Raw genomic sequence first — 14,009 nt, forward strand, 5'->3', positions numbered from 1 at the left:
CAAAAGGTGAAAAATTCACTCTTTTGAGTATTTTCTAAGCAGATGCAGGCCCATTATGTTCTAATTAAATTTTAGGCCCCATATTCGTTGGTATTGCGCATGGTTTTAAAAAGCGCGCAAAATATTCCCACTGTTCACCATCTTTTCCAGATTCGCCTTGTCAGTGCAATATTAAATTGTTGTGCCCGAAGACCACTGATAACAGTTTTAGACTTTATTTTTCAGTTGGACTGGATTTATGGCAGTGCACTGAATTTCTCTAGCTCTTAGGGATGGGGCAGTTGCGTATGGGGAGGTACCTTTTTTGAAATAAATACTTCAAATAACAATTTTGCCCCATAATCAGTAACTATCACTGTAATGATAGTAACTAGTGGGATGAAAAGCAAGAGCAACAGGGATTTAGTTGCAGGGCTTTAATTGCATATGGATGCAGTGAGCCACAAAGCTGATACTATAAAATAACTTTATAAGTGTCAGTGTCTGTTTTCATGTAACAGTCAATATCCTGTGATTACTTGGTATCTGTGTAATGATGTTCCCTGTAGTATTCATTTAGTTTGGTGCAGATTTTCAGAACTATTTGTGCAAAAGCTCGTGCACGCTTGCTCACGTGGCGCATATGTTTTGCAGACAAATGCGCCAAACTGTCGATCCAGCTACTTAATTCATTGTCGCTGTAACTGTAGATAACTTTTTTTTTTTTAATTATATGCCTAGATTAATTTGTAGGAAGCGATAGTACGATATTCTGAGGTTTAAGATAGCATGTATTGGGTCACACACAATAACCCAATTTTGATTTGGAGACTGGGAGGTTTCTTAGGTAGCAATGTGAAGAAAGGATTAAATAGAGGCTCTGGAGAGGGATAGAGTAATAGATAACGCATGGGCCTAAGGTGAGCCAAATCACGCAGCTACTTGACATTATTAGTTTATGTACTCATTAAGGAGAATTAATTTAAATATGTTTCCTAAATATTGATGCAGGGTGATTTTAGTTGGGCCCAGAATGTAACCTGAATTCCACTGTTTGCTCCGAATGTATCGGTGACTGCCATCGGTTTGGGGAGGATTTGGAAAACTAAAGCATTCAGCCTGAGAACATCGGCCTTCCCCAGACGTAAATTCAGTGGATTTCTAATTCCCTCCTTGCTGCCATTTTGACAAAATGTGTTGGTTTTTGGAATAAAGTTGATGAATAAAATATTTTAAACTTTCCCTTTCCTGGGCAGCATTTCACTTCACTGATATGTTACATGAAATTACATTTTATTTTTGAAATATTTTAAAACTGAGTTCTTCCTGTTTAGTTGTAGGAAACCCTAATGAACCAGGACAATTAATACGGAATAAACTGCCTGTAAATGTATAACATAGTTCATATTGCTGCTAATTCACATCCTTTTTGCATGCTAATTCCCCACACTGACACTCTTTCAACGCTGTCGGTAGTAATGGTGCGACTTACCTCTTTCTTTAGGGGCTAAGACATAGAGTTGAAATAAAAACTTACCTGCATGAGAAAGTAATCAAGAAAGTTGTTGCGGCAAAGCTATTCCAAAGTAGCCCCTGCTACAGTCAAGGCTATTCTAAAATAAGTGTGACCGTGTGATGTGTGGTTTAGGTGCAGGTTTAGGTGTCCTTTGAAAGAAAGGAGATTTGAAAGGACAGCTTGCTACGCAAGACAAAAACACAACGCAGAGTAAAAATGTCCGCGTGGGAAGTTAGTGCCAAGTAGTTATAGCATTTAAACTTGCACTCCAGCTAGCTTTCCAATAAGGGCATATAAGCAAATTCTCCTTGACAGCTTGATTTTTTTTTATTAATTGTGTATTCTTTCCAGTATTTAAGAAGAAAAATTCTACATTGCCACTTGCGCTAATCCTGGCCTCTTATTGCATTGCATACATGGTACTTGCTGTATCTGCTGTGGCAGTGTGGAACAGGCGTTCAAAGCAATGCTGGAGGTGTGAACAGAGTGTTCGAAGCGTACGTTCGGGGGGGAGGAAGCGTCGGAGGGGCTGGGTATTGGTGGTAATTAGCTACAGTTATTCCCCATAATGTTTGTGGGCCCTCCTGTATATCTCATTTCCCAGTGCCAGATTGGAAATGTTCTAGTCTCTGATAAAAGGCATGGAAATTACTAAATGATATTTATGAAGTGCTGAATTGGCCATCTGGACCTGTTCTGATCTTAATTTCTTTAAATGCTTCATCTCTCTCTTTGAACCCAACAGGACTGTTTCTCCGTTGAAGGGGAGGACTTGAAGCATGACTTTGAGCGCTTGCAGCTAGCCATGGAGATGGTGGGGTTTCTTCCCAAGACTCGCAGACAGTGAGTTTATTTTCTGTATAATTTTTCTGATAATGCACGTGACTTATGCTAACTTGACTCTACCGGGCTCTATATGACATATCAGATTGCTGATGTGAGGAGGAGTAACAACCGTTGCCCATTCACACAATAGAGGAGTAAACAGTATTTATGCATGCCTTACTCCGCGTATCATGAATCCAGGTACTGGTGTAATCAGAAACCCTAGTTGTAACCTTTTGATTACTAGTCGTGCTTAATCCTTTGCGTGGAGCTGCCAGTTCTGTAGAAGGGTGTTGCCACCAGGCCTTCGTCCACCAAGTTAGTGGAAGTGCTGGTTGAAAACCCAGGCTGTTGGACTGCAATACTGTCTTCCACGGACTGCAAAGAATTACATGCTTTGCATGAGGATCCTCTTTGACTAAAACGGCAAAATAATTCTTGTAGTGTTAATCATTGGCGTACTTCATTGTTTGAAAGTCCTGAGAAGGTTTGAACAAATTTGACCAATGTGTTATTAAAATAGTTAACACACAGTAAAAAATATATATATATTAAAAAGATGACCTCAAAGTGAGTATTGTTTTTGACGTTACCAGTGTCACTGAAATGCAAATCAGTAACTGGAACACCATGAGAAAATCTTGCACTTTTTTAATGAGTAAAAATGCTTCAACCATAATTTAATGAACACATTTTCCTTTCTGTTTGAAATATGTGGCAACAGGGAATTACTGCTTTGTACTAATGGCACTTGAAACCCTATTCATCACCTAGGGTAAATGAAGTTTAAGATGCTAAAATTTTTTGCAGCTGAGTGGATTACCTCCTTTTGTTTTAAGCATCATTTTTCTTTTTAATATGTCTGAGCAAAGTGCCTGAGCCATCAATTAGAAGCCCTTGACCGTGGGACATAACGTCCCACCTTCTACTCCAACATAAAATTGTTTCACCCATCTGAAAATCTTCTTCATCCTTTATCCTAAGCATAATAAATTAATTAATAACTTCTTCTTCTTTCTACTTTGCACATGCATGGACAAACCCAAATATGCATGCTGTTAGTGCGGATATGTTACATGACTTCTTGGTTCCCTGTCTTTCATGTCTACCCACTTTGTATAAAGCGTACGTTCAGCTTCTCAAGCAAACAGGCACACATCTGTACCGCGTAAACTAATGGCGTGGTATCCCACTCGAGGCAAGCTGCTTTGCCCACACTGTAGCAGAAATGAGCTTGTGGGGTAGTGCTAGACTGCTGCCTGTATTCTGCCTCAGCTCACTCTTTATGCAACAAGATTCGTGTTTCAGTGACAAGATTTCTTTTTTTTTTAAAGCCTGTTTGTGGTGCCAAATTGCTGTACAGTAAGCTAGTTTAATTGATGGACTAAACCCATCATGAAGTGCCCGTAGAGAATGGAGTAGGATGTCACTGTAACTTCATGTTCTTGGTTTACTGTGCAATAACTTTGTTAGTGGACAAGTTCTTGCACATGTCCTGCTGTGTCTTCCCAAAAATGCACTTGCCTTTCTTAAGAAAAAATAGTGGATTCTTCAGTATGAGAACAAATTTATTCTACTTAGCATTGTACACCTGCAAGAAGAAAAAGAAATCACCTTCAACTGAGTATAAAAAAAGCATGGACATTTAAAGTATTATTATACTTTATGAAGTGATTGCTTATAGCAAAGCATGGGGCTTCATGTTTGGAAAAATGTTTATAGTTGCATCAACGTAACTCATGATAAGGAATCAGTATTTTAGAGAGAAGGGAGGTGAGGCTAGAAGAGGTGAAATTGTATTGTCCAGACAAGCACTAGCTAGGCAGGGCTAGGAATCGAATCCACATCTCAAAGGTCCCAAGTCTACACTACCAATCAAACCACGCTGCCTCCGGGTTGAACGCGCCAAACGTACAAGTGCAAAAGATTGTTCCTTAGCTGTTACTCTTACCGACTCAGCCTTAAAGTCATCACTGAGGGATAAGCACCACGCTGAAAATAACAAATTATCAGTTAAAAAAGGACTAAATGCAAGTTGAAGTTTCAAGGGAGAAATCATGTTTGTATTCTTGCGCTATTCCTATTCAATATTTCATTACCAAATATGAGATATTATCTCTTACAAAATATAATATTGAATAATTTCCAGGAAATATATTCCCTTTGCCTAAAGAAATCCTAGAAGCATGATAAATAACAACGGCACGTTATTTAAACAGAGTGATCTGATTTGTTTCCTAGACTCCTGTTTATTACAATATGCTCTGTAGCCCTGTCACAGCTAATAGATACAAGTGGTAGAAGTCATGGTAGGAGACCAGGAATATGATTAAAAGCTAAGTTTTCTGAATCAGATTTTGTGGATTTGAGGCCAGAGTTGCTAGCTGAAATTTTATGTTCTTTTCTTTATTTTTTATACTGGAGATCAGACTAAATTATTGTAACGATCCCTTTTGGGGTTCTTAAAACTGTAGCCAAATGTTGCTCTTCCTTGTACCTCTGAAAGATCTTTGCCCTAATCAATGGATTAGTTTAGATATGACTTTTTCTGTGTATGTTTTTACTTACATGGGTACATATGTGCACTCACACATATGTATATGTAAAACAGAATTCATTTCTATTTGTTTTTAGCTTTCCTGAGTGTGCAGAGCTAGGGACACACGGTTTATAGCTGAAGTCAGCTATGACTGGATAATCTCAAAGAGCGGACAAGAATATCACTTAAAAGATTACCAAACTACCAAAAAAAGAAAAGTTAGATAAATTTGATGGGAGCAGTAAATTTTTTTCATCTGTCTTAATCTGCTTAAGTATAATAAAAGCATTTAAGCTCTTTTGTATAGGCTTCCAAGCTGGGACTAGATCCGAGAGAGTGTGCCAATGCTGGGCAAGTTCAGTCTTGATTAAGTGAAAATGAAATTTTGTGTGGCGCAAATTGGATGCTTATTTTGAGTGTGAGTTTTTGAGCAAGTGTCTGGAGATTATGGGCAGAAATTGCTTCAGCTTGAATGTAAGATGAGTGAGTTAAATATGAAGATGCCACTTTGAGGGTGTGAGGACGAAACGTATTGTAGAAGGGGCAAAATATTAAGTAGTGCAAGAAGTGGACTGAGAAATGCAGCATTCTTTTAAATACTATTTGGAAGTGTTTTTGTACTGTAGCAGTTTTCATTGTGATGGGGTTCGATAAGTGCTTGATAAACTTTTGTAGCAAAGTTTGATATGGAAAATTAGCTTTAAGAAAGACAATAAACTGAATATAAGTTCTCTTTATTCTTTTTAGAATATTTTCTCTCTTGTCTGCAATACTACATCTGGGTAACATCCGTTACAAAAAGAAAACGTATCGGGATGACTCCATAGATATCTGTAACCCTGAAGTACTACCTATTGTCTCAGACCTGCTGGAGGTAAGCCTTTACTTTCCATCCTGTAACCTTTACATGTCCCTCTAATGAGCTACCTTTATTTTATAATAGAATTTATTGCCATTTTCACTGAAGAGTATGTTCTCTTGTTGTAACCATTAATATTGGCTGTTCTTGTTCATCAGTCAGTAAAAAGTTCTAATGATTTTTGGTGGGGCTTTTGGTGTAGTATTTATTTTTTCCCCTAATCTTACTATTACTACTACTTCAGCTTCAGTACACTGTTTAATTTACTGAAAATATTATTTCTGTGATTTAAAATTTCAAAGGCTGTAAACTAGCGCTAGGAGGAAGGAAAACCTGCTATTCAGCATGGTGTTTTCTTAAGTTGCCGACCGTCACCTCCCTCACCAAAATTGCTCCATGCTCCTGAGATCTATTCCAATATTTATATAAGGAGTTAGTCAAGAAGCTAAAGCAATTGGTAGGACTGATGGTCCGTCCAGCCCGCTTTTCTGTGTCTGGTAGTGGCACTAGGAGATGCTGTGGGGAAAACACACGAGCCTGGCTGCATTTTGCTGTCTGTTGCCCTCATTACTCTGACAGCATCCGCACAGGTTTTATCTGGCATGCTAGAGGCTACATCCCAGCCTGTTCCTTTTACTAGCCATTTAGGGACCTATTATCCATGAATTTATCTAATCCTTTTTTCCACCTGTTGATACTATCTGCAGTTTTACTGCTTGGGAGCACTTTGTCCTCTGTGGATTACGGCTGCGCCGGTGTCATTGGGAAGGGTTTCAGTTCCGCAGCCTGGATGGCCTGGGGCCACGTTCAGTTTTGTAGATCAGTGCAAAAGTACCAAGTTCCTGCTAAAGCAACTCTGCTAGCCAGTGTGGGTTATGAAGCTGTGGCATTATTTGCTTGTGAGAAAACATTTTACTTAACAAATGAGCCAACTTGTCCGGCACTTGCCTTCCACACTGAATAGCAAAGATCAAACTCTGTTAATATGGATGCAGAGGGCCAGAAGCTCTCCTTGCCCTCTCACTTTTCTTTAAATGCTCAAAACCACCTGTAACTCCAAAGGCTTCTGAAGTCAGTTATGACAACTATATAATCTTTAGTCCTTTGTTATTGTCCTCAACTGCAGTCATCACCCCAAACTTATCCTTGGCACATCTCACCTGACTGATTCCCATCATATCCCATCTTGCTGAAACACCGGGGAACACGCTCAGCAATGCCAGCTGCTGTGGATGATGAAAAAAAGCTGTGCATCACTTAGATCTCCTAAGCCCCTTTGAATACTCGCTGGAAGGTGTGCAAGACTAATTTCTGCTCATTTTGTGATAGCATCAGCAGAAACCCTGTTGTGCGCACTTGGTCCTCTCTCATTCCTTCCCTCAAACTGCTATTGCGCTATAACTGAAGAACTCAGGAATTTGGCTCTCGAAGATTTTCCTAGCACTTCACTGATGTTCTGAATTTAAAGCGGGGGAAGCTTCCGTAAAATACAGGTATATGCAGCTGCATGCTCTTTTGCATCTTGCAATTGGAGATTGCAGAAATAAACAGAAGGAAACGATGAATTTGGACTAGAATGTTGTTGATCTTACCCTGTTCAAAATGGCCGTATTGAGTCATAGCAGGAAAGCAAGTCATTCAAGAAGTAATTGGCTTTTTAAAAAAAAGCTTTGAATAAGAGAGTGACTTATAGATCTGTAAAAGTTCCAGGCTTTGGGTCTTTGCCCTGGCTTTCTATTGCAAACAAATTCTTCTGCAACATCTGTATGCTGTAAGTTATCAGGATGTTTTTTGCACATGTACATGTGAAATTATGCATCAGTTGGGCCATATAGATCCAACTGTGGCTTAGTGCCATGCCGTAATACAGCACAGACTGTGGACGCCATGCTCACTTGCATTTATCATCAACAATGCGTACAAAATACATATTTTTTAAAACTTCACCATTTGAAAAAATAGAATTTTAGTTTAGCTGAGCAAAGTGGTATATTTCTATTGATCTCAGTAATTCTTTTGCAGGCTAAGTGGTCATATACTCTATAAAAAGCTTGGAATTTGGAGCAAATCAGGGTGATCCCATCAGTTATGGTCTTGCATTCCTGTCATGTTTGGGATTGAGAAGATCAAATTGTTGAATGCTCTTTAGTCTGTTGAAATACTGGCAGTACAAAAAATCAATATCTCTGAAGTTAGAGATACATTTCTTAAAATACACAACTGCATTTGGCTGAGTGATGTTGCTTGTCCTTAAAGATACATTTACAAACTTGCTCCCTGACCAGGTGAAATGAAAAGAGTAAGTGATGATTTTCAGAATAGACTTGCTTTCTTGTTTTGAAATGCTGAACCTTTGCAGACCTGAATAGATCTTGTGCAGGGTTGATTCAGTTTTCACCAAGAGAAGGACTAAAGGCTTCAAACAGATCAAGCAGTTTCAAAGTGCATCCATTACACGTATTTATTTAGTTAGCTAGTTATGACTCTCTGAATTAAGTGTAGTGAATCTTCCTGGCCAGAGCCAAAAATACTGGTTGGCCTATTTGACATTTCATGGTTTGTCTCATTTGGGTAGATTTTTGAGGTTGTTTTATTTTGTGGTTACTGAAAAGTATACGGTTTTTCCTTTCATGCCGTTGTTCCTGAAAACTTCAGTTGGCTTGAAAAAGTCATTGATTGCCTCTCTAGACCTTGCCTTTGCTTAGAATGGAAAATCAGCACAGAATAAAAATAGTATTAGCTGACAAATACTTTAACTTCTTTTCATACAGCTACTGTGTTCTTGGCTGGACGGTCTAGAGTGTAGCAAAAGAATTTCGGAAACCAGCTCACCTGTGATCTGTTACTTAGAGTCCAAAATTTTGTGTGTGTTTTGCTTTGGGTTTTTTCCCTTAACGGACTCACTGGGTTCTTTGCTCATTCAAGGACTGGCCAAGTAAAAGACGATTTGTAGGACAGCAGCTGGGGAGTCCTTGACCAGTGAGCGCGGTGGGGTGGTGTCAGAGACGGTGTAAAGCCAGCAAAAAAATTATGGGCTCCCCTGCCCTCTGCCTTTATGTGTTGGAGGAGAAAAAAGCATATGGAGCTTGTAGGTGGCAGGAGAGGAGGCAAGAGGGGAAAAAAAAATGTTGGGAGGATTTAATAGATAGGCCATGAAAAGCAGCTGCTGAACTGGACCCATCTGAGATCCCCCAAAGAAGAGGGGACCCAAATCAAGGGTAGCCTTCGTGGGAGATGGGGAGAAATGAGCAGCCTGTCCGGGATGAAAAAGTTGGGCAAAGCTAACGTGTTTCCCCTCCCGAGGAAAGTCTGGCCCCGACTATTGTGAGCTAGCCGCTACGTAGGAAAGAGCGGAGCCTTTGAGCGTCTAAGGGCGACTGGGGGAATTTCCCTGCCATAGCAATTAGTGTAACAACGTTGAATAACACTTATGCTTTAACTGTTATACCTGTCCTGCCTCTATATAAAGAGCTCTGAGTCCCTGTAAAAGGAAGCTAATACGCAGATTTTTGAGGGAATTTGGAAGGAGATAAACTACTGAGATGGATTTTCTTCTTGTTAGTGACAGCCTCTTCCAATATATTCTTTTGGTTTATTAAAACATTCAGACTAGCATTTGTTGAAAAAGCAAACTGCAATAAAGGATTTTGGCCAGACTCTGTGGATCATTGTTTCATTTACAGTAAGACCCCAATTCCTTTTCTTTTCTTTCTTTCTTTCTTTTTTTTAATTTTTTCTTTTCAAGAACAGACATAGCGTGTGGATTATGTGAGGGTCTTGGCAGGTTTTTCTCGGCCTTTGTTTAAGCTTCGCTGAAATGCAGTGCTGCAGCATGATGTCAATGCTGCCTGATGGATTGAGCAGACGTGGAGTTTTGCAGAAGTAGTGAAATTATTACAGACAGAGGGAGAACTCCCCTGCAGAAACCTTAGAGGATTTTGTAAAACTTTTCTGAGGAAAAGCCTGGAAGCACTGATTTGTGGGCTTACTGGTATCCATCCCTTTCCATCAGTCCAAACAAAAAAAATTCTCCAGACGCTCAACGTGGGCTTAAAACAGCAGGGGTTTTGTATTTATACATGTAACTGATACTTTAGCTATATTTTAGCTGGAGGAGCTGTTTGTTCAGAACTCCTGGCTAAGCTAAATCTTTGGGCTGCAGATGACCAAGGGCCTTTGTTTTGCTACCATTTCCTTATTTTTTTTATTTTTTATTTTTAAGATCTTAGCTGTTTCTGTATAGTACAAGACAGTATAATTGTTAGGCTACAGTGATATGTTTTTGGTTTGTGAAGTCTTGGACATATTAACAGAAGAAATCTATTAGAAATGACCTAGTGTCAGTTCACCTTAAGGGAGATGGGTTTGTTCTATTAGAAGAGCAAGAACCTTCTAATCATGTATATTTACTAATACCAGAAATCATTTCAGTAGATGGAGAATTGAGTAAGGATGGTAAATTGTATCCTCAATAGAGCAGTTTTATGCTGGATTGCTAGGCCTAGGTAACCAGACTCAATTTTTTCAATGCAAGTAAAGGTAAATATAAGGTACGGAGCGTCCTAACTTAGCTCTGCCAAATCTCCCTTTTGCGTTGACGATGTTAGCTTTTGGAACTGATGTCTGCCTGGATAGAAAATTTATGGGCTAAAGTTTTTTTTCCTACTACAAAATGCTCTTCAGCTGTCCAGAGGAATTCCATATTCGTCGTGCTTCTTGTATGATAAGCATCTCAGAAGCCAGTAGAGGAGCGAAAGGAAGGCAAGCATTGCAAGGTGCTTGCACTCAGCAGACTCTCACACCTTCTCTTATGAATCCACCTTCCAGATGAACCCACCATCGCCATCTGGGGATGCAGAGATTCGAGCTTGAACTTGGGTCAGATAACCTTCTGGTTGGTCTTGCCCTTGTAAGACCTGTGAAAGGAAATCAAAGCTTAAAAGAAAGCCTGAATAAAAGATTGCAGTCTTTTTCAAGGACCTTATCAGAACTAATGGAAAATGAAGTCAGCCCCAGCAATGTCTGCGTTCGGTCATGAGTTGACACCATTGTACTCATGACTTTCTCTTATTTCCTATCAGTCAGTTACGGAAGGAGTGCAAAATGTTGTAATGCCCTTCTCAAATATGGAGGCAAGGAGAATGGGAGACAAAAAGATATGTTTTCTCGCTCTTGAGTTGGAAATGGCTCATTTTTCTTCAGCTGCTATAACAAAATACCCTGGCATTACTGGAGAAGTCATCTCAGCCTGTTTTGGCTCCAGCCCAGCCTTTGTGGGAGTCTGCCTGGCCCTCTGGCTGCCTGCGCCCCGCCGCCTCCCCCGGCTGCCTCTGCTGACATTTATAGCAGTGAAGGAGTTGCCAGTCATCCTTCACTGAATTTTAGAGATCTACTCATCCAGCCATTTCGGTGTTAGTTCAGCTTGCATATGGCAGTGAGCTCTTAAATCCAGATTTATGGAACAGTGACTTGACTTTCTCTGTGAATTTTGTCCCTGTAATTAAGATATAAACTCCGACAGGCCGTGCAGCTTTTTTGAGAGAGCTGGACTTTTCCTTTAGGTGTTTGAAAACCAAAGGTCCATGAAACATAGCTTAGAAGTGTAATTTCAGGGACACAAGCTGGAGAAATAAGTTGTGTTTTCCTCTCTGCTAGTCTGCTGTGGTGGCTTTGTCTCTATTTCAGTATTTCGCGCTTCCTGAATGTCAGATGAAGCATAGGAGGTGCACGCTGGAAACGGTAAATATGTATGTGCACCAGGTGTCCTTAGTCATCTTCATATGCTGAGTTTATCTTTAGAATGGTCCTATTGCTCCTCATTGACATCAGGCATTGGATGCCTTAAAGCTGTGGCCTTAAATTACAGTGCAACCATAAAAGGATGGCTTGGCTACGCCTATAGAGAAACGTTCGCTCTCAGAGATGATAAAGCAATCAGACCCAACTCAGCTGTGCAGCAATTGTGGGTAGAGACCTGGGAATGGGTGGGAATTGCGTTCTAGGCTGAATTTCCCGTCCTTGCCAAGTATATTTTCATTTGACAAGATCGTTCGGTGATGCAAGCTGACCTGGAGGGGTAGCAGATTTGGGCATTAAGGAAGTGTATCTGCAGGTCTCCTAGATCAGGGTAGCGCAGGGAAAAGGAAGCTACAGAGAAAAATAGACAGATGGGGATGGTGAAGGAGGGTATGGGTCGTTGTTTAAACCACTTAAAATCGCTGTGTTGACTGACAAATCTGGGACTTGGAAGCATTTTGGCTGTTTAGTCTGGGCACCAAAAGTATTACATTGGATTGTTTTTACTAGTAACCATCTGATACCACTCTGCCTATTGCCTTCGATAATTAAAAAAGCCAGTGTGCTAGCTGCTGGTTGGTAATAGTCCTCCACTGCTCCTACTTCAGCATGTTTGCTGTTCATGTGGCATCACAGCCAGCGCAAAACTCGCTTTTGTTCCAAGCTTTGCAGTTGATGGAGGCCAGCTGATTGTTCGGCAGTTGCAAACTGCTGAAATAGTGCCCACGTTTTGCTTTTGGCAGTGCACTCGAGTCAGCAAATGCCCAAACTGTATTTGATGAGACAGGAGTCCAGGACTGAAGAGGAGCTGAGTGGGAACTTGGAGCTGAAAAGATGGATTGTGTTGGTTCAGAAGGTTGCGCTTAGGTTGTGCCCACAGAAAGCCATCGGTCCTACTGCCTGTAGAGCTTAGCAAATGGCCCTTCTGCTGTACATAGGGGAATAGAAGCCCAATGTGAGACTTTGCTTCTTGAGCAACCAGAATATTTTTTTCATTTGTTCTTGAAAGGCAAAATAGGATCATAAAAATTGGGGCTTTACTGGATTGCTGAGGCCAGATGACTGTAATCTCAGCGTGTGACACTTGACTTATCATAACCTAGGCTTTGCAGGGAGGCGAAAGTCATATGCAGGTGCCTTTCTGTTCAGGTTGAGGCAAAAAATCTGTGTTACTGGGTGCTGCAGGGGAAGTCAGTTATGTAAAAATGCATTGGAGCCTCTCAGGGAGGCTCTCGTGATGGTGCTTTTGGTAGAAGGGAGTAGAGCTTTCTGTGCAGAATGGTGTCATTATTGCAAAGCTTTGCAAGATTTCTCAGGTTCAAGTGGGAAGTGTACAAACTATGTCTTATTTTCGCTGGCTCTCAATACTAATTCTCGGGTTAAACCAATAAATCGAGACACCCTCTGAACTTAATTGCTAAGTATTCTGCGTCATCCGTGTCAAATCCTAAATGGGTGTACATTGTGCATGTACATGTGCTAAAAATGTGGCCTGGGATGATTTTCAGAAATGTGGATTTGGTACTTCTAGTTTTCATTATAGATGAAGATGAATATGTATTTCAATATATATTCTGAACAGGCCTGAGATCTGACTGCATCAAGGCATTTAGATTCAGTAAAGTGTATGGTACTCGTATGGCCTTGGAGAACACTGAGTTGCTCAAACTGCATCAGATATTTATTAATCTGTAGCTACTAATGCCTGGCACAAGGATTTTCCCTAAAACTAAATTACATTTCTTTTTTTGATACTGAAATTTAGCCAAGATGAGAAAATAACTAAAAGTAAGTAAAATTGATGTTTGAGCCTATAATCCTCTATTATGGCAGAGAGGGCAAACTGTAAACTTCTGAATTTCTCAAGAGAATATGAGAATAAGGCTTGAATTTTGTGGGAAAGGAAGCCTTCCCTGACAGTTCGTGATATCGCAAGTGCAGTGGTCTCGGGTGCGAGACAGGGAACGTGGCTCTTGCCATGGGAGAGTGGTATCTAACCCCCTTGCACAGCTGGGTCTGCTTAATGTTTGTTTCTGCATCTGCATTACCTCAAAGCTGTTTCTGGTATGGCTGATTAGCAAATGATTGTCACCTTGTGGGAAACTGTTTTCTTCAGAGAGTGGTATCAGGTGTGAATATCAGAGCAAATATCAGGTGCTTTTCTTACTATTGAAAAGGTTTCTTCCTCCTTTAATTCCTCCCCTTCCCCACCTTCCACTCCCAAGACCTCTCAGAGATGCTTCTTAAACTGATGATGCTATTTTGCTTGTTTATCAAGTAATTTTTTATGATGCTATCCTGATAACACTAGGCAGTTGATGTGTTTTGCTAACAAAGGGGGGGGGGAAAAACTGTGAAAGGGAGGAGCGCTTCCTAGGCTACAACACGAACAAAGGAACCCAATGGGAAATTGCTGGAAATGGGATGGCTGAATGTAGAAAATCAGGCTCCCTTAAATACCACGTTTTCTGATGCTGGATTTATGTGCTGAATTG

At 40.4% G+C, this 14,009-nt stretch overlaps 1 protein-coding gene across 3 annotated transcripts in view; it reads left to right on the top strand.

The window, feature by feature from the left end:
• MYO9A (myosin IXA) overlaps window positions 1-14,009 on the top strand; it is a 217,973-nt gene that overhangs the window by 95,210 nt on the left and 108,754 nt on the right. For all 3 annotated transcript variants that reach the window (XM_064517658.1, XM_064517657.1, XM_064517659.1), the window contains exons 7-8: window positions 2,241-2,338; window positions 5,607-5,733. In XM_064517658.1, the coding sequence (XP_064373728.1) occupies window positions 2,241-2,338; window positions 5,607-5,733 (225 nt within the window). The remainder of the gene's footprint in view (window positions 1-2,240; window positions 2,339-5,606; window positions 5,734-14,009) is intronic.

This window comes from Dromaius novaehollandiae, chromosome 10, assembly GCF_036370855.1.
Source record: "Dromaius novaehollandiae isolate bDroNov1 chromosome 10, bDroNov1.hap1, whole genome shotgun sequence".
NCBI classification, from domain to species: domain Eukaryota; kingdom Metazoa; phylum Chordata; class Aves; order Casuariiformes; family Dromaiidae; genus Dromaius; species Dromaius novaehollandiae.